General features: G+C 36.6%; 1 protein-coding gene across 1 annotated transcript; it reads left to right on the top strand.

The window, feature by feature from the left end:
- Positions 1-338: 338 nt before the first annotated feature.
- unc93a (unc-93 homolog A) lies at positions 339-17,884 on the top strand. Its single transcript, XM_041805824.1, has 8 exons — positions 339-558; positions 4,428-4,609; positions 4,886-5,115; positions 10,628-10,753; positions 11,736-11,947; positions 13,651-13,786; positions 13,944-14,075; positions 16,935-17,884. The coding sequence occupies exons 1-8, from the start codon at positions 469-471 to the stop codon at positions 17,222-17,224; spliced, it is 1,398 nt and encodes a 465-aa protein (XP_041661758.1). The 5' UTR covers positions 339-468; the 3' UTR covers positions 17,225-17,884.
- The last annotated feature ends 3,399 nt before the right edge of the window (positions 17,885-21,283 follow it).

The following is a 21,283-nucleotide window of genomic DNA, read 5'->3' as shown; positions in this document are numbered from 1 at the left end:
GTGTCAATGAGCAGTTGAATAGGTGTACCTAATAAAGTGGTTGGTGAGTGAAAATCTTAATATGAAGAAACAGGATTAAAGCCAGTGAGAAAACAAAACAAGGAAAGATGTAGAAAAACTGGAATTGTATTTTTTATGGTCTAAACATCTTTAATGACTTCATAGAAAGGAGTTTAACCTGACGATAAGTTCAGACAAATTTGAGTCATGGGAGGCCGTGTAGAGGCCAGATGATAAGAGATCCTCTGAGTAACCCTCCATGTCAACCATGTGTGCGTTTCACAGCCGGACTTTGTTCTGAGCAGTTACCACTGTATGACTTTAACACAGCGATCACTTCAGCTGACTTTACTCCAGAGCTGGGCAGCTGCTGTTTGAGGATCAAATTATATATATCACTACAAATACCGTTTTTTATGTAGTTTTCCAAAGGAAAGTCATCTTTAGGTCACTTTTCTAAAAGCAGCGATGATCAGCAGGAACTTCAAGAACATTCTGGTGATCTCCATTGGGTTTCTGTCCCTGTTTACGGCATATGGAGGTCTGCAGAGTTTACAGGTAGGTGAAAGAGTTGAATTTATAAAACTGTTCAATAAACATGATTAAAGTAGCCTTCATTAAAAGGAGTTTATGTTTGGGTTCATTTATGCACATGTAGCTTATTAAAGGACTTCAGTGGTACAAACAGGACATGTTAACTTGTTTCAGTAGTAAGACCAAACTCTTTTAATGGAGTATTACATTCATGAAAACTGGTTTTAGAAATCTTCAAAGTAAATTTCTCTTCCCTCTCCTTTTCAGACATAAAACCCACAACATTAAGAGTTTAACATTCCTGAGTTTCATTATACTTTTTAGTGTCATATTACAATTTTCTGCTTCTTTTTAAAACCAAAAATCAACATGATTATAATGTAAGTTCTGAATTTCTTGGAAATGTTTCTTCCCAGAATCCACACAAATGACCTAAAATAAGACAAAAAAAAAAAAACAAAACAAAACAAAAACCCCCCCCAAAACTTCTGTTTAAATTCTTAAAATTCTTTTATAAATATTCCATAAAATCACATCAAACTTTCTCCAAATGTGTCAGCGAAACTTTATCATAAATCTTTAACAAATAAACAAACAAAATCAATTCCATGTAGATTTCTAAAGCTTTTTAAGCAAATTTCCCCCCCAAATTTCTACAAGTTTACAAATCCATTTCCCAAATTTTTCATGGATATGTCACAAATTTCCTTAAACTTCCATGAAAATTTTTAATATTTCAAAGGACCTCATCCCCCCAAATAAATAAATAAATAGATAACTAAACAAATAACTACATGAATAAATAAATAAGTGAATACATAAATAAATAAAAATATTAATAAATAAATTATAAAATAAGACCCAAACAAATGTTTTTAAAAATTTTACAAATAAATTGGATAAATTGGAAATCAGATTTCCATGAAAATGCCCACAAAGTTTTTCAAATTGCAAAAAAAAAAAAATGCAGTAATAAATAAATAAATAAAATTCAAAGCCAACTTCCCCCCCAGGATCTTCTAATGAAACTCCTCAAAGTCTGCAGACTTATCCTCAAAATTTCCATGAAAAAACTTGAAAATTTTCTAATAAATTCCCCCAAGTTTCCCTACGATTTTCATGAAAGTCTTTTAAACAAATTACTTGAACTTAAATGGACATTCTGAAAAATTAGCAGAAAAAAAATCTATTCACAGAAATGATTTCCATAATGCAGTAAAGCCAAAATATAATGTTCTTATATGTACATGAAGGGGTTTATGGCAGGTAAGACAATGACAGAGTTAAATTTACTTCTAGATTTGTTTTAAGACACTGACGAAATAAACTACAGTTGACCTTATTTCTACATTTATTATTTTATAATTTCTTTTAGTTTCTTCATTCTTTCATGAAAGTGTTTTCATACAGCATTAAACAGGAAATAAGGATTTAGTAACATTTAAGCCCTCAGTCTACCTGATACTTGTTAGTTTTACATTTGTGTTCATTTAAACTTAAATATCTCAGTAAATTCAGCATGCTTTAATATTCTTAAAGGATTAAGTAGATTTGTTTATTCATGTCAAGACAAGCAGTTAGGAAATGTGTGTTTTTTGTATGCATGAGACAATTATTAATGCACTGAAAAGTCCTAATATATAAAAAGAAATGTACCAGAAACTCAGAAAAGTAATTTTTTTTGTTTGTTTTACCAAAATGAATTAAACTCAGCTTTTTATTTAGAGTTTATAGGAACAGTTCAGTCAGTAAACTGGAGCTATTTTGTTATCAATTAGAATTTTTTAAACAGGTCATAATTTTTTTTATCCTCTTTGAAGCTATGTGTAACTACTTTCTAAAAAGTGTTGCTTTAATAAGGTTTTTATTTAAATGTTAACTTTCAGGATGTTAAACTTGAAGACTAAACTTTTCCTTCATTGAATTTAGAATATCAGTGGGCTTATAGTAGTGGTATCTGAATAGCATCAGCAGTATTTATATCACTCAGAGGGGATGATGGACTTGATGTTAAACACTTTTCACATCTTCTTACTACTTTAAGCACTTCAACAATGCCAGATTAACCCATCAACACACTCATGGTGGAGGCTAATCTGTTAAGTGTTTGTATAACAAATCACATTCACACATATTTACACACCACCAACGCAGCAGTTTGGTCAATTTAGGGTTAAGTGTCCAAAGCATAGTCTCCAGGTCTCCAAAGACAGAAATGTGACTGGATACAACCAACTATAGCACAGCTATAAAGAAAGAAGAGCCACTGGCAGTTCAAGAATTATATTCAGAGAAAACTCCAAGGGTCTCCATTTAAAACTAAATATGAATAATAAAGTAAAATTAATTCAACAGAATTGTTGAAAATGAAAATATGATGTGACAGCAGAGTACAGTACCACACGACATGGTAGAGTATGATACGATACGATTCAGTGCGATATGATACACCTTACTGTACCCTTCAAGGAATTTGTCTTGGTTTCCATTGCTGTACAGATTTAATTAGGGCCCTAGCACTGACAGAGGAGCGAGGACCCTTTTAAGACTGAAGGAATTCTTCTTCTTTCTATTGTTGTTCCAGCAAATAAATTGTTAATTTGGAGGCCTTAACATTGACCCAAAACTCACTAAATTCCACAAATGCTTCAAGCCCGGTGAAAATGTACATGTTCTAGTGCATCGTGCCCCATTAGGACCCCAAGTTCAATATAGTTTAAGTTACATGCATGAAAATTGGTACAGATATGTATGCTATTGAGATGGACAAAAAAGTTCTTGAAAAAAAGATGTGTGTGTGTGTGTGGGTGTGTGTGTGTACAGGGTGTGAGATCATGTTTTGGGCTTTTTTCTTTTTGGGCCATTTACAGGTTGCACATTTGAACGAACTAGTCCAAGGGATTCCATCTGATAGACTTCAGAACTTTTTTTTTTTTTTTTTTTTTTTTGCTAGTTTTAGTAAAGTTGGATACCCTTCTACATCACTTTGGACAATCCGCTTCCCCCTCCCCCAACACCAAACACTATTCAACCTAGACTTTTGATTTTTGGTCTGCACATGCACAGTCACCAGACCTTCAAAAAAGCCTCTTGGACCCATACCAAAATCCCATCAGGAAGTCCACTAGCAACACCTTAGTTTCAAAATAAGATTTTTTTTATGGCGCTAAATAGAATTTTCTGGCAAGATAACAGTCTAACACTGAACATTCCAACATTTCATCAAGGCGCCCCCTGTTGGCAACAGGAAGGGACACAAACGGGCCATTTTTAAATTCCTCTTACTGTGCTGAAACTATCAAGCTCATATTTTCAACTGAAGTCCTCAATATCTGTCCACAACAAAGGACATCTCACGGGCCATGGTGAGCAGTTCTTTATCTCACCAGTTTCACAGGAAGTTGCTGTAACTCTCATATGGAACATCTAATTTGCTTCAAATCTCACAGGTATGATCAGGGTCTGCACCTCTACACATTCAAACATTAATTTCATGATTTTGCTTTGCACCGATGGTAAGAAGCCAGTAACACCCCTTACATAAAATGTCCCATTTTCTTTGAATCTTACATAATCAATGTACCAGTCCTGGCCTGATCACTTCCAAAGATTACCATCGTCCATTGTCTTACTGCCACCTACTGTTGACTGAGTCCTTGAAGGATCAACATGGTCTTTCTGCTGCAGCACGTGCTAACACCCAACTATTACTACTACTACACACCTGAAGTTTCGACACACCCTGAAATGCACCAGGGTGCTGGGGCCCTTCAGTACTGCCGGCAGTTTTCATTATCATAATATTTATGAATTATAGTTACTTTTCTACAATCCTCTGAGAAAGAAGTCAAACAAAGAAAGGATAGAATAATCATATCTGTGTGTGTTTTCAGAGCAGTCTGAATGCGGAGGAGGGGATGGGCGTGGCGTCTCTGAGCGTCATCTACGCCTCCATCATCATCTCCTCCATGTTCCTGCCCCCCATCATGATCAAGAACCTCGGCTGTAAATGGACCCTCGTGTTTGGCATGGTCTGCTATGTCTCCTACTCTTTTGGGAACCTCTACCCCGGATGGTAATCACTGATAAATAATCAATCAATGACATCATCAGGTTTGTAGAGGTTAATAGATTGATAAAGGTAAAGTGTTTTAAAAGAGAATTAGTTGGTGCCCCATTTCCCTTAAACCCCTAACCTCAAAAATCTCTGCTTAAGTCCCTGCTCTAATGTTATTCCTGTTACATTTGCATGTATTTTGTATGTTTGTTTTTTTCTTATAGCCATTTTCCTCTTTGTTTATGTGCATTGTAATTGATGCAGACTAAAAGACTGACTTCTTCTCCCCTTCAGGTACACTTTGATTCCTACCTCAGTGATCCTGGGTTTGGGTGGCTCTCCTCTCTGGTCGGCTAAATGCACCTACCTGACCATTTCTGGAAACATCCAGGCTGCTAAAGAGGGCAAGAAGGGCTCTGATGTCATCAACCAATATTTTGGTATCTTCTTCTTCATCTTCCAGTCGGCGGCTGTGTGGGGGAACCTCATGTCGTCGCTCATTTTCGGACAGGACACCGATATAGGTAAGAAGACGACCAGAGGACATGATAGAAACAAGATGATTCTGATTGATCTAGTTGGTATAAAACAAAATGTACAGAAGGAACATACGTTTTATCTATAATAGAACTGCTACTTTGATTTGGTAGATGAAGGAGACATTCCTTCATATCTACCTAAACCAAAGGTCACAACTGGTGGCCTGGGGGCCAACTTACTCAATGTGGCCCTCCACCTCATTCAAGGTGGCCACCCAAGTCAATTTCAAATACAATACACTATAAACATAAAGAAAAAAAGGCCAAAATATATCATGAAAACATGAACATGTAAACATTTCTCTTATAAAATCTGATTAATGGTACATGCTGAGTTATTAGAAAGAAATTAGGAGATATAATTGGCTGCAATTGTTTCTGTAAAACTTCCTTACATGCATCACTAAATGCACTTGTAAAATATATGTGTGCATGTTAATACATATCAAAATAATTATGTTCACTGCGTTAAAAAATCAGTTTGAAACTGGTTTAATTCTGTGCTTATCTCATTGTACTTATTTCTATTTTCATTTGAGTTCAAAAACATAAATGGTGGTATAAGAAATGATCATAAAAGCAACATATTTCATTGAATTATTAGTGATCAGGATGGTTAATTAAAAGTATATGCCTTTTTTTTTCTTTTTTACAATTTTGCTCTTTGGCATTGACAGTAAAATTAATGTGGCTATCTTTGTAACCAAAGCTGCCCATCCCTAACATAGATAAATGTTACAAAACAGCTTCACATTAATGAACAACAATATAAAAATGCTTTTAAATGTAAAAATAAATAAATAAATAAAAATAAAAAGGAAATGATATCCTCATATTTCTGTTAAAAGACCAACTTCTGTATTGAAGACAGAAAAAAGCCTTTACATGATTATAAAATATCAGATACTTGCTGGGGTTTAAGATACTAATCAGTTTCATTACAAGCAGTAAACAGTCAGGTGTGTTTTAGTATAAAATAAATGAGTGTTAACATTCATATCAGTAGCTGCCGCTGCATGTGAGGCTTAACACTAGCTTGAAATGTTAGACAGCCAATGCAATGCTGTAAGTGAAGAGAAAACAAAAAGAAACCATATCAAGGTTTGATATTGAACACAAACATACCTTTTCCCCTGATGTGAGCCCTTTAACTTCCTGGATAACTTCCACTTCCTGGACAGCCTTTCGTCTCACTGGTTACTTGCCCACCAATGTGGGTGGGGACAACAAGCTGGACCAATAGGGTCATACACTTTAATGACATTTGTTTAATCTAAATCAAAACACTTTCTACCTTATACTTCAACCAAATCTAATGTATTTGGCTATTTTCTTTTTAATATTAAAAAAAGTCTCTTTTATCACATTATTAGCCACACTGATCTGACAAGTCATGCCAAATATATACTGTGTGAAGATGAAAGTAAGTAAACAGTGCACTAAAAGTAAGACAATACTTCAGAGAGGGACCAAAATGGATTGATAAGTTTAAATTTGTCTTAAGCGGAATTAAAAAGAGTGTTAAAAGACTGTGTTGCGATGGCTCGCAGTCAGAGTAAGTTTGTGTTTCTTTTATTCAAAGTTTGAATTTTTCCTTCACTCTGACAAACAAAGGCATGTCCCAGCTTTTTTTCACCGTGGTGGACTGACTCTGCAGCATATATATTTATATGCCCTTTCTATATAAATTAATTTTGTCTACTCTAACAACTAAAAGGCAAAAACTCAAATCTATGCAAGTTCATGTTGTAATTTCCTGGTCAAATCATCTATTTACAGTCATTTATGTCATTATTGCATGTTTGCACATTTTAAGTATTGTTGTATTGTCTTTTTTGTGTCACTCTCCCAGGGACTACGGATGTGAATAAGCAGTTTTGCTAACTCGTGCATATTTATACCAGTGTTATTTTCGTCAACTAAAACCATGACTAAAAATGTTCGTCTGCAGCCTTTTTTCTGTAAGAGAAACTAGACTAAAACTAACAAAAATAGATCTGTGATGATTAAAACTGACAAAGAGTAAGTTTAGTTTTCCTCAAGATGACCAAAACTTGACAATAATGTAATGTAGTTTTCATCGGACATTGAAAATCTGTGATACTTCTTCACTGTGGGTAAATCTGTCAAAAAACAATGCATTTGTAGCTATTCTGCCTCTCAGCTGTAGAAAGCAGGGACCCCAGTTTGGAAGACTGCATAGAACACACTATCATGATTTGGTACCAGATTTAGGCAAGAAAATAAATGCTTGGACTAAAAGTAAAGACTAAAATGTGAGGACTTTATATGGACTAAAACTAGACTAAAATGTTTTTGATTTTTCGTCGACTAAAACTACTAAATCTAAAAAGGGTAGAAATGAATAAAATGTGACTAAAACTAAAAGGCATTTCGTCTAAAGACTAAAAATAAGACTAAAATTTAAAATTGCTGCCAAAATTAACACTGACTTACACTTCATTAAAGTGCTCTGTCCCTATTATAAATAAATAAATATATACATTATTCAAGGCCACATTCATCCGAAAATCATATAAGAATCTAACTTCAAGATATAAAAGGTAACAAATAAGGTCTGAAATGTTTGCATAAAGATATAACTATGAAAAAATATTATTTTTTAAATTTTAAAGCACTCAAGTACATTTCTCTTGCTGTGACTGAGCTTATTAAAACAACTTCAAGCCTAATTTGCTGTCTTTCACTTTTTAAGTTTTGCAGGGTATATTTAAGGAGTATTTATATTTTTATGCATTTTTTAACTTTTAAAGCAACACAACAGCGTGGCAACATGTAATCCTTCTCACCTTAGATATATATGAACTCAAAAGGAAGATTAAATGTCCAAAATTAATTTAAAGTAACTAACACAAAGAAGAAGCACCACATTTAAATAAAGAAAGCTTGAAACAGCCTGTTCTGACACAGTCCTCAGAGGTTTTAAAATAAGTCCTGCCTCTAACAGGTCAGCTAGCCAATCAGATCTCAAGGTAGGCCCACACCACCCCAGGCCATTCCTCTGCACAAAAACCTGCTGCAGACTCAACCTCAGTTAACATCTGTGTAAGTGTGACACAGCACGAGTGTGCAAAGTCTAACAGCAGCATAGGTGTGTTTTTATGAGCTTTAGTTTAGAGGAGAATAGGAGAGGGTGTGTCAGCTGTGGATGAAGTTTACTGTAAATCTTTTTATTGCTGTTGATGCTATCAGGCTTATCAGTTCAGACCATGACTGCAGCTTGTAAATGTTTCTCGGAAGAACTGCATGACGCAGCTATTTTGGTTTCTGTGTGTTTGTGTCACACTGCTGAGATGGGAATCATAACAATGTTCAGGGAAAGTATTTATAGCAGGACTGGAGTAGTGGTAATTGCTTTAAGTCTTTGGTGGAACTGCCCAGATTGATCAGGAGTTCGCCAAATATGATTAAAATAGCTGACTGATGGATAGGTATTAATGCTCAGGGGTTAAAAACATACAGATATCAGTACGTTTTTAATGGTATGTTATTATGTAAAGTAGTGATGCCTTGAGTGATCAGGACTGCTATGGGTCAGCCATCTTCTTTTACTAAAAGCAGCTGTGGCAAAGTACCCTAATTTCTGTTGTGAGTACTCTTAGTTAAAAACATAAATCTCATACCAGAGTCTGCTTAGGGCCTTACTTTGACACATCACGTCATTTCTGCAAGAGGGAACAAAAGCTGATGTTAAACACTGCATGAAACACATGATATTCACGCCATTTATTTTGAGTTGCAAATTGCAGCCAAAGGTGCTTAAATATTTCACATAACAGATCAGACAGGCCAAGTTTGGCTCCACTTTTTAACTGCTATTCTTGCTTGCAAGGTCATAATTGTGCATTTAAAGCAAACGTGACATATACTATTAGTATTACAGTTACTGTAGAGTAATGGTTTGACTTGAAACACTCCTCAGCAAGGACGGTCAGAGGTGAGCAGAGACACTAAAGGGCTGTGAATCTGTCTAAAAAACAAAATCCTACTGTCATTGGCAGATGCACAAACTCCATATGGTGAAGACACATAGTAATAAACAGGGTTACTACACAATTTCAGTAATCAAATGTAAGACTTTTAAGACCTTTTTTAAGACCTGAACTGCTAAAAATTAAAACCAGATTTTGTATGGCACAAAGTAAGAAATGAAAGACCCAAAAACTTTGTTTTATAATCTAAAGGTACCAATCATTACTCTGATAGGTCTTATGTTTTATGTATAACTCATTAACAGTTAGATTTGGACTCTGAATGACCATTAAAGCGTAAACTTTTTATTTTTCATGTTTTTACATTGTAAATGACCCAAACTTTCCCATTTACCTCCATTCATTTTGGTGGAACATTTTCAACCAGACAGGGACAGGACAAGCATAGTTTGGGTAAAGTGCCAGCATAGGTTGAAGCTGTCATTAGATAACAGAACTACATAGCTACTTAGCTAATGTAGCGACTTAGCTTACATAGCTACTTAGCTACTGAGCTAAAGCTAAGCTCACAAAGCAACTATGTAAGCTACATATCTAATTATGTTAACTATGCCTATAAAACCTCACTTTAAACAATGTGGTTTTGATAGTGTTAATTTCGTCGACTAAAACTATGACTTAAATGTTTGTCGACAGCCTTTTTTTCTGTGACAAAAACTAGACTAAAACTAAGAAAAATAGATCTGTGAGTACTAAAACTGACAAAAAGTAAATTGAGTTTTTGCCAAGAAAACTAAAACAACTTAATAATGTAGTTTTCACCTGTCATTCAAAATCCATGATATTCCTCCACTGTGGGTAAATCTGTCAAAAAAAAAATGCATCTGTATCAACTCTGCCTCTCAGCAGTAGAAAGCAGGGACCCCAGGTTTGGAAGAGTGCAAAGACCACACTACCATGATTTGGTATCAGATTTAAGTAAGAAAATAAATGCTTGAACTAAAAGTAAAGACTAAAATATGAGGACTTTTTATGGACTAAAACTAGACTAAAATGTTTTTGAGTTTTTGTCGACTAAAACTAGACTACAACTAAAAAGGGTAGAAATGACTAAAATGTGACTGAAACTAAAAGACATTTCATCTAAAGACTAAGACTAAAATTAAAAATAACAAAATGAACAGTTTTGATAGTGTGCCAAAGTTTGTACTCACAGCCATGTTACAAACTGAATTAAAAAAATTCTGTCCATCTCTCCTAATCGGTACAGTGCTATGGCATATGAGCATGTGTCATATGAAGCTCTCTGTCAGGATTGAGGATTGAATAATCGTCACTCTTTTCCTCTTTGCCACATTCTGTGATTTTTTTGCAGAAACAACAACAAACTCAGTGTGCAAAGACCCTCAGTTCCTCTAAAATGGCCTTTAGTTGGAGTAATTTTCACATTGTATAGTTACCATAGTCACAGCCTGAGTCTGATGGGGAAGAACTTTCATATATAGTGTTCACCTTACCGTATTGTGCTTTTTTCCCTGTGACAGCTGACATCCCTGAGGAGCAGCTGGTGACATGTGGAGCTGCAGACTGCGGCCTCAACGTCAGTGTCGTCGGCACGGTCATCAAACCTGCTCAGAGGCTGGTGTGGATACTCGTCGGATGCTACATCGGTAAGAACAGCCTTTGGCTCAACTTCAGTACATCCCTTACCCCTAACATTAAGATGAACCCTTGTGTTTGTTCTTCTGCTTAAATGGAGTGAAGTGCCCGGAGTATGCGGCCCTTCACACTGGTTTTCTGGAGGCACACTCCAAATCAAGTGCAATGGAAAATCTCCAAAAATGCTTCACAAATCATTGGCAAAATCTGAAAATGATGTCAACAGTTCAAGATGATAATTTAATGTTGTTTCAATGCTTTGTGGTTCTTTTGATGTTGAACATGCATGTAGAAGAATCAGAATCAGTAGAAGTGTCTTGTAACTCTGCTTCAAGGTGCATGAGGGCATTAAAAAAGAAGGAAAGGAGTAATAAATCACTTTAAATTGAGTGCATTTCTAAATTGTTGCTATGGAAAAATGACCAGTTGTAGTGGTGTGAACTAGTGTCTGTAAATGGATTTTGATGAATGGTTTTGTACTCAGTTTAGGTACTCAGTACTCAGTACTCTATTCAGGTATATAGTAAAAATGGCATCCACTGGGACCAAAAAATGAATGAGGTGTGTAAAAAAAACCCACTTCAACAGAAAGTAAGCAGTGAATATATAGAATATATTGACAGAAAGATTAACAATGTATACTGTTACTGTGCTCTTCTTAGTGTCAGGTTAATGTTTTCAAGGATTTTTGTTAATGCGCCTCTGTCAGGAACACTCTTCATACATTTTACCTTTTTATTGCAAAATGGATTTTCAGTTTCGCTTAGCAGAGAAGGCTCTGCTCAAAAAATGCTCCCTGGGTTAGTCAGGCAGTTCTTAAAACAAGGTCCACAATAACTGAAGGGACAAACTACTTCAAAATAGAATATTCCTTTAAATAACATCAGGATGTGAATTTTGGACTTTCTTTGTTCTGTGTCCCCTCCATCAGCGGCACACGTGAGTAGTGCTGTATATCAAGTGAAAACACTCTCTGCTTTGTGCCTCTGTCAGGTGTTGGTGTGCTGGCCATCCTGATCATTGTTATATTTCTGGACAACATCGACCGGGAACGGAGCAGTGAGTTTAGAGAAAACAGGGAGCCGTTCTTTAAAACCTTTCTGGCCACGTTCAGACTGCTGAAGGACTGGAGGCTGCTCACCCTCATCCCTCTCACCATGTACAGCGGCTTTGAGCAGAGCTTCCTCTCTGGAGAGTACACCAAGGTGAGCAGATGAAAAAACACAAATTAAATGATCTTTATCTGTTTAGATGATCCTTAGTTCCCTCCCTTTAATTAGAAAAAATTTAAATTGTACTCATATTTGACTTGTAACTTTTTTTAACACGACTGAATTCAAAATGCATGATTTCAGATAACATAAAATAATATTTTTACCAAATCTATTTTTTCTAGTTTTAAATTGTGACTCCTTCGTTACCCTCGATATCCTTGAAACCAGCTGTTATTATACAACTACAGTGCTGTGAAGAAGTATTTGCCTCCTTCCTGATTTCTTATTTTTTTGCATACTTGTCAGACTTAAATGTTTCAGAACATCAGTGAAATTTTAAAGTAAGACCGGACATTGACGAGGCCACTCCATAACCTTCATTTTGGTTTTTTAAGCCATTCAGTGGTGGACTAAAGAGAAAACCAGAAAGCTACTGTTGAGGAAAAATCATATTAAATCTCAACTAGAGTTAGCCAAAGGGCATGTGGGAGACGCCATGGTCAAGTGGAGGAAAGTTCTTTACTCTGACGAGATCAAAATTATGTTTTGGGGTCATCAGACAAGACGCCAGACACTGCACATCACCATGAACAAACCATCCCCACTGTGAAGCATGGTGGTGGCAGCACCATGCTGTGGGGATGCTCCTCAGTCAACAGCCCTGGAAGGCTCGTAAAGGGTGTAGGGTAAAATACATAGGAAAATACTGGAGAACAATCTTATTCGGTCTGCAAGAGGGTTATGGATTGGGAGGAGATTTTTTATTTTGGTGTGTTTTGAATCTTTGTCCTAATTAACCCCAGTGTGCTAGAGCTTGAGGTCATAGACTGATGGCTGGACATTCTCCTTCAGGATTTTCTGGTAGAGAGCAGAATTCAGGGTTCCATTAGCAAGTGGTCCAGTGGATGTTCTTTTGATGAAATGCTGTGTTAGTTTTACTCCAGATGTAATGGGACATACACCTTCCAAAAAGTTCAATTCTTGTCTCTTCAGAATATTTTCCCAAAAGTTTTGGGGATCATCAAATTTTTTTTTTTTAGCAAATTAAGGACAAGACATTGTGTTCTTCTTGGTCAGCAGTGGTTTTGACGTTGGAACTCTCAGTTTCTCTCTTATGGTTGAGTCATGAACACTGACCTTATCTGAGTCAAGTGAGGTCTTTAAATGATGTTCTGGGTTCTTCTGTAACCTCCTGGATGAGTCATTAATACACTCATTTTGGTAGGCAGGCCACTCCTGGGAAGGTTCACCACTGTTTCAAGTTTTCCCCATATGTGGATAATGGCTCTCACTGTGGTTCGCTGGCATCCCAAACCACTCATTAGCATTAGGGGTACTTTTTCACATAGGGCCAGGTAGGTTTGGTTGGCTTTTTTTTTTTGACAGTCTAATACATTTAATTGTGACAAATATGCAAAAAGGATTTAAAAATAGGAAGGGGGTAAAATACTAAATACATGGACAATATAGATCTTGGAATGAAGTTGGTAAGTAAATGAAGAAAGCACAAAGACTCGCCTTAGTCGAATCTCAAATTTTTAAGACCTCTCAATGGTAAAAGGACTTTGTAACTTTACAAGGCTCAGCAAAAACCCTGATCTGTCATACCTGATGCTCTGTCTCATAGAACGCTGATCGATCATAACAATGATAATGCTGATAGTTCTGTGCATCCATGTTGCGTCTCTTTTCAGAACTATGCCACGTGTGCTCTGGGGATCCACTTCGTTGGCTATGTCATGATGTGTTTTGGAGCCACTAATTCTCTTTGCTCGTTTCTCTTTGGGAGACTGGCTCCCTACACTGGGAGAGCTGCTCTCTTCTTACTGGGTAAACACCTCTGACTTAGACAAATATATTATAAACGTGTTAAAAACTTTCTGTACACATGATTTGTGCTGATAAGAGAGTCCCGTTAAATCTCAACACATTTTAAATCCTTGAAGATGTCTTCTAACGTTTGTTGTACTTCCTTGTCCATTTTCAGCTGCTGTTGCAAACTTCTCCTGTATTATTGCTCTCTTATACTGGAGGCCTCATCCTGATCAGCTCCCATTGTTTTTTGTGTTTCCTGCTCTGTGGGGAATGGCTGACGCTATCTGGCAAACTCAAACTAACGGTAAGAAACTAAAAATGTATCACTCGTCACAAATCTATACAAATAAGACTGGACAACTGTCTTAGGGTGGGTTCACATTTAGGGACCTCAGCTTGGATCCAGGGGCGGTACACTTGACCTTGCAGTCCTTTTCACTTGATCAGTGTGAACACAAGTGTGCCGCACACTTAAATAAGCTGGTCACAGGCAGATTTGTGTGCATTTGGGAACAGAATGTTGAAAACATGAACACAACACTTCACAAAAGTCGTGCAATTAATCGCAATTTGAGAAATTAGTGCACCCAATGGGGACCTTAATTAAACATAATTATTATGACTAATCTTGACAGCCGTTAATAACGTTATCATTCAAAATCTGAACAATAAATAAAGAAACGTGAAGAATAAAGGTACATATATGGTTTTAAAGCCTGAAAAACTATACTTCACAACAAATGAAATACATTGCAATGGATTGTGGGATACCCAGTTAATTCATCCTTGTACAGAAATTTGTACACAATGTTGTACCTTTGCCTTTTCCTCCCTTTCTGAACGTTGTTTTTGTACTTAATCAAACGTTTTATATGTATGAATATGTAGGAAGCTGTTGGTTCATGCACTGAAAGTGTTGTAAAAAGGATTTTGCAAAATGCCTTTGGGGGATTTGAATGGCAAATTTTACCTCCGGAACAAGAGCTGCCAAAAAAAAGGTGGACACTGTGTAGCTCTATGAGAGGCAGGTATCAAACACTCACCCTAAATAAGATAGTATGCCATGCCTTCTGTTGAGGGATTTACATTTCAAACAAACTATAAATCAATATTTCAGTCTTAAAGTGACAGGTGTCTGTTTTAGTAACTGTAATATTTCTGTCTTTTAGTTATCTCTCATATATCTCAGAAAGGAGGTGCCGTAATCTTCCAGTACAGTATATTTCCAGTTTTAGATATTTTTCAAATTAAAGTTGATTTATAAACTAAGTCTGGCAGTCACATTTATGAAAAAATAACTACATTGCAAACATTGCAGACTAAGCAGCATTTTAGAAATTAAACAGAAAAAAGGTAGGAGTCTAATCCGGGATTAAATTATGTATGGACACGTTTTAGAAGTAGTTACCAAACTGTGGCTCACTTTAGCTGTGCTAGCTGTAACTAAAGCTAACATGGCTTCGCTAGCTATGTAATTAACATTACCAAAAGAGGTAATGAAGCCAACTTAGCTTTAGCAATGTGAGCTTTAGCAAACAGCTAAAGCTAACTTATCAAGGCAGATAACGCAGTTACATATGATGACACAGGGCCACTTGATGCCCTTTTTAACTGTATTTTAGATATTAAATCATGGATGTCACAGAACTTTTTAAGCTTAACCAGGACAAAACTCAGGTTTTAGTCATTGGTGCAGGGGACAAGAGAGAGAAACTGGTCAGCAAACTCAAAGCATTATCTTTTAGTCCGTGTGAGCAAGCTAAAATGTAGGTATTTTATTTGATTCAGATTTTAGTTTTGAACCACATATTCGTGATATCACCAAAAAAGCTTTTTATCATTTAAAGAATATAGCCCGAGTGCAACCGTGTCTCTCTCAAGCCAATGCAGAGACATTAATCCATGCTTTTATCACCTGTAGAATAAGTTACTGTAATGCTCTCCTTTCTGGTCTCCCTAAAAAGAAAATCGCACAACTCCAGCTACTTCAGGACTCGGCTGCAAGAATGCTGACAAGGACCAGAAAGAGAGATCACATTACACCAATTTTAAAGTCTCTGCATTGGCTACCCATCTCTTTTAGAATAGATTTTAAGATTCTTTTATTGGTTTTTAAAGGTCTTAATGGTCTTGCGCCTTCTTATTTATCAGATTTGCTTTTACCCTATGAGCCCAGCAGAGCCCTCAGGTCTTCAGGAGGTTCTCTGCTAATAGTACCCAAAATGAGAACAAAAACTTACGGTGAGGCATCTTTTTATCACTACGGCCCCCGTCTGTGGAACAGCCTACCTGAAGACCTGAGGGCTGCACCTGATGTCAATGTTTTTAAAAGCAAACTCAAGACCTACCTTTTTACTCTGGCTTTTAAGTAAAATTTCCTTTAGGTTTTATTTCATATTTTAATTTTTAGGACTGCCTACCATCACTTTGTTTTAGGATTTTAGCCTAACCTCTAGTGTGTCCTCATTCTTAACTTTAAGATAGCGTTTCCTCGGTGCACGCGCTCCTGCACGCTCCTGTGTGTAAGGGATCCATTATATATATGACACATCTGCCAAGGTATGGACTACTGAGTGGGGAAGAGGATGGGGTTACTGGGTGGGTTGGTGGTCGGGTGGGGGTTGTGGGCTGGGGTGGGTGGGGGTTGTGGGCTGGGGTGGGTGGGGGGACTTGAAAAAATGTATTTTCTTTAAATTGGATGTTGTGTGTAAAGCACTTTGTGCTACATTGCATTGTATAAAAAGTGCTATATAAATAAAGATTGATTGATTGATAGTTTATGAAGCTGCTTGGTGAGTTTAGCTTTGGCTACGTAACCTATGAAGCTCTAGTATCTATCTGGTAGCTAACGTAGCTAACAGATTTTTTCCTGTAAGCAGACTGTTTATTCAGATTTATGAAATGTTTTGTAATCAGGCTTTGCGGGTCTGGTTTTTGAATTTTAACCTTTGGCATTTTAACCTTTAGCTTAACCGTTAACATAACCCTGAAAAGAATTTTAATCCAACTGTATTTCTAAAGCTTTAGCGTATATTTCTGTTCTGAGATAGAAGAAGTCTCAGATAAACAGTCTATGAGAGTGGCAGTCAGAAATGAACAGTCTGCAGCTAAACTGTCTCGAAAGAATTAATTCACATCAATCTTTTGTGTTTCTATCCTTCAGCTCTTTACGGCGTCCTGTTTCCACGAGACAAAGAAGCGGCGTTTGCTAACTACCGTATGTGGGAGTCGCTGGGTTTTGTTATCGCCTTCGCCTACAGCACCTTCTTATGTCTGGAGTACAAACTGTACATCCTGCTGGCTGTGCTGATCCTGACCGTCATCACGTACCCCATAGTGGAGTACTACGAACACAAACACCCCACACCGCCTATCGAGAAGGGAACCTACGAAGGTCACAAAGATGCCACGGAAGTAGACGAGAGCAAAATAATCTGCCAGACACAAATGTAGAGACTGAAAATCAGCAGTGTTATATTATATTTATGCCCAGATGCTGAAAAGTGTGTGAAAATGCCACACTGAATGAAAACTCTTGCTAATGATTGGGAGGTTTTACTGAACATAAACTTTTCCAGATTGTTTCAGAGAGAACTAGGAAAAAATCAGTTCATTTAACATGATCGTTTACCTGTTTTATATTTTCTAAGATTTTTACCAGCTAAGCCTCTTTTCTGCAGTGTTAAAGGTCTACAGATAATAATGTCCCATTACAAAATCAGACAGGATTAGTGCTGGATGACTGAAAAAAAAACACTCAATAACTATTTACTTATGACTTTATGAATCTTTGTTTTTGGAGGATGAATTTTAATGTTTTGTATTTATGACTCTCACCTTAATGCTCAAAACTTTGGTTATAAACAGGTTATATAAAGACTGATAACTAAAAGTTTGGGGTTAAACTAGAAGGTTAATTTTTAACTCATGTCATGTCAAAAAGTAATAAACTTCATTTTATTTCCTTTTACAGCATTTAGTTCAAGGACTTTTGTGTCTGATAATCAGATTATCTGCTGCTTCAGTGCAATATTGTTAATTTGTTTTTTTACACACTCTACTATAACTGTAGCAATAAATTGTGCATTTTATGATTTATGTGACAAATAAACGTTTAAATACTAGGGCTGACAAGTGACTAATTTTCTAAAAACAAGGTTTATAGTTGAATTATGATGGTTATTCCAGATCACTCAAATTTTAATAGTTAATGCATTTTAAAACAAGTTTTCAAGTCTATATTGACAAGGGGAAGTAATTCTCACCTCTGTGTTGATTTTGAAGTCAAACACACAGGTTATGGTGTTGACTTTTACAGATCATTATTGTGCTGCACACCACTGGACTTTTTATAAGGGAATTTGAATGTAAAAATTGTCTGCTAAGCCTGCAAGCAAGCATTTATGATGACCGTCAATGAATCTTTGCATGGAGGAATTTTGGACTACTCTCCTTTGCAGAATTGTTTAAATTCAGCCACAGTGATCCTTCTATGTTTTTAAGCCATTCAGAGGTGGACTTGCTGGTGTGTTTTGCATCATTGCCCTGCTGAATCACCCAAGTGTGCTTGAGCCTGAGGTCATGAATTATGAGCAGACATTCTCCTTCAGGATTTTTCTCAGAGAGCAGAATGCAGGGTTCCATCAGTTAATTCAAGTGGTCCAGATCCAGAAGCAGCAAAGAAGCCCCAAACATCACACTACCACCGCCATGTTTGTTGGAATGATGTTCTTTTGATGAAATGCTGTTAGTTTTACTCCAGATGTAACGGGATACAAACCTTCCAAAAAGTTCAACTTTTGTTTTGTCAGCCCACAGAATATTTTCGCAAAAGTCTTGGGGATCATCAAAATGTTTTTGAGCAAATGTGCAACAAGCCTTTGTATACTTCTTGGTTAGCAGTGGTTTTGGCCCTGGAACTCCCCCATGATACCATTTTGGCCTTGCCTCTTACTTATTGTTGAATCATGACCTCTGACCTTAACTGAGTCCGGTAAGGCCTCTATGTCTTTAGATGCTCTGGGTTCTTTTGGGACCACCTGGATGAGTTGTCGATGTGCTCTTGGAGTAATTTTGGTAGGCGGGCCACTCCCGGGAAGGCTCACCACTGTTCCAAGTTTTCTCTATTTGTGGATAATGGATTTCATCATGGTTCGCTGAAGTCTCAAAGCCTAAGAAATGACTTTTGACTCCTTTTCAGACTAACAGATGTAACAGACTTTGTCATCTGTTATTGAATTTCTTTCAATGGCACCATGATATGTTCATTTTTGAGATTTTTTTGACCTACTTCACTGTCAGACAGGTTCAATTTAAGGGATTTCTGGATTCAACAAGTCTGGTAGAAATCAGGCCTGGGTGTGGATAGTGGAAGTGAGCTCAGCTTTCCAAAAAATGTGGTTAATCAAAGAAAATTTGTGATTTTAAAAGGGAGAGGATTATTCTTTCACATAGGGCCAAGTAGGTTGTAAATACTGACTTGAAAGGGGTGAATATTTATGCAGTCACTTAATTTACATTGTGTTTTTATAATCTATTATCAATGTTACTTTGTAGAAATCTGTTTTTACTTTGTTATTAAAGAGATTTTTTTGCCACTTTTTGTTAAAAAAAGCCAAGATATTTTGACCATGACTGATTCAAGAAATCAATAAATGGGTAAAGCATCCAAGAGGATGAAGACTTTTTATATGCACTGCAAAACAGTGCTGTCGAAGTTGTCTAATCTTCTGTCATCATGGTGGATTTGCAAACCATATGCACATACTAAAACTTCTGGGGCTCAGAATCAAGGAGGGGCCCATGGAGGTGGGCAAAGACATGGCTGATCCTTGATTTTCTTTTATTGTACACCTAGCTCATCATTACTTGTTAAAGCAGTCAGAATACATTTTATTTAGTGTTGCATGTTTCAACATGTGAACCCCCTCATCTGAAAGTGGTATGGGCCTTTATTCTTGCAATGGCTTCACTGTGGGCTGGGCCAGTGAGATCAGCAGTTAGGAATGAAATGTCAAAGTGTAGAGGACCTGCAATGAATTATCTCCATCAGCTCTGAAGCTAATCAGAGGCAGGTCCAGGAGGTGAACGCCCATCTGTCTCAGTGGGCGGGGCCTGCTTCTCAATGTCAGGCTCATGCTGCTAAAATGAGCCAGCCTTACTAATTACCTGTGAACTGAGCCTCACTAGAAAGAGATGACTAGTTGCTACTGTGGGGACGTTATAAGTCAAGGAAGTCATTTACTTTGCAGACAAATCCAAAAGGCATGTCTGCTAACCGGTCTGTAAACAATCAACACAAGATGTATGAAGAGTGGCTGAAAAATGCTAATTGCTAACAGCTGGTTGCATATGTGAAAGTCTGCCAATGTTCCCTCGATACATAGAGTACCAACATTTGATAATAGTTGTCAACAGAATTAATTCACATCAATCTTTTGTGTTTCTATCCTTCAGCTCTTTATGGCGTCCTGTTTCCACGAGACAAAGAAGAGGCGTTCGCTAACTACAAGATGTGGGAATCACTGGGTGCTGTCATCACCTTTGCCTACAGCACCTTCTTATGTCTGGAGTACAAACTGTACATCCTGCTGGCTGTACTGATCCTGACCGTCATCACGTACCCCATAGTGGAGTACAATGAATACAAGAACCCCACTCCACCTATTGAGAAGGGAACCTACCAAGGTCACAAAGATGCCACGGAAGCAGACAAGAGCAAAATTATCTGCCAGACACAAATGTAGAGACTGAAAATCAGCAGTTTTATATCATTATATTATATTTTTAACCAAGTGTTCAAAACTGTGAGGAAATACTACACTGAATGAAGAATATTTCTAATGATTGGGAAATTTTACATGAACGTGTCTAGGAAGTTTAGCCAGGTACAGAATTGTACATTTCTACCTATCTGAAATAAATAAGTAAATAAAAAAATAAAAAAGTATGTTTGACCAATGAAAGTTCAAAAAGTTTATAAAATGGTTGCTTAAATAATTGGAATGTAATATTTCTGTATCATGTTCTTATTATTTATTAAGGCTATTTATTTATCTCTTTAAGGGCTGCAGGGGGAAATTGTGAGTTTTTTTGTAATTGCACAAAAGTAATAATCTATCAAAATCAGTGTTGCTAATCATTGACATATCCCAGACTGATAATCCCTGCACAAAAAAAATCCACTTTGCATTCATCAAATAGAATATTTCTTGTTTCATGAAAATGAATTCACATTTGCTATACAAGAAGAGGACCGGAGTTACTGACAAAATTTTTCAGTTTATATTTTAAATATATCCAGTGACCTAAAAGAGCATTAAGGGGCTAAGTGGGATTTTTTGAAAGGGGGGCCTGAGGGTTAAATGGCAATTTTCAATTTTAGAAAACTTTGCAAAGAAAATCCTTCTTTGCAATATTCTGTATATGTTCTTCTTAATCAAAATGAGAATGACATATTGATAACTCCCTTAAATACAACAATTAGTTTTGGATTTATAATACAGGTCGAAA

This window comes from Cheilinus undulatus, linkage group 14 (assembly GCF_018320785.1).
Source record: "Cheilinus undulatus linkage group 14, ASM1832078v1, whole genome shotgun sequence".
Classification (NCBI taxonomy): domain Eukaryota; kingdom Metazoa; phylum Chordata; class Actinopteri; order Labriformes; family Labridae; genus Cheilinus; species Cheilinus undulatus.
The sequence above is the reverse complement of the archived record's forward strand: the minus strand, read 5'-3'. Positions and strand labels throughout refer to the sequence as shown.

What these genes read in the sequence shown, in the direction of transcription:
- unc93a (XM_041805824.1), top strand. Translation starts at nt 469, where the DNA reads ATGATCAGCAGGAACTTCAAGAACATTCTGGTGATCTCCATTGGGTTT. An exon ending in GGGAACCTCTACCCCGGATG is followed by an intron (nt 4,610 to 4,885) that starts GTAATCACTGAT and finishes TCTCCCCTTCAG; the next exon opens with GTACACTTTGATTCCTACCT. An exon ending in TCTCTGGAGAGTACACCAAG is followed by an intron (nt 11,948 to 13,650) that starts GTGAGCAGATGA and finishes GTCTCTTTTCAG; the next exon opens with AACTATGCCACGTGTGCTCT.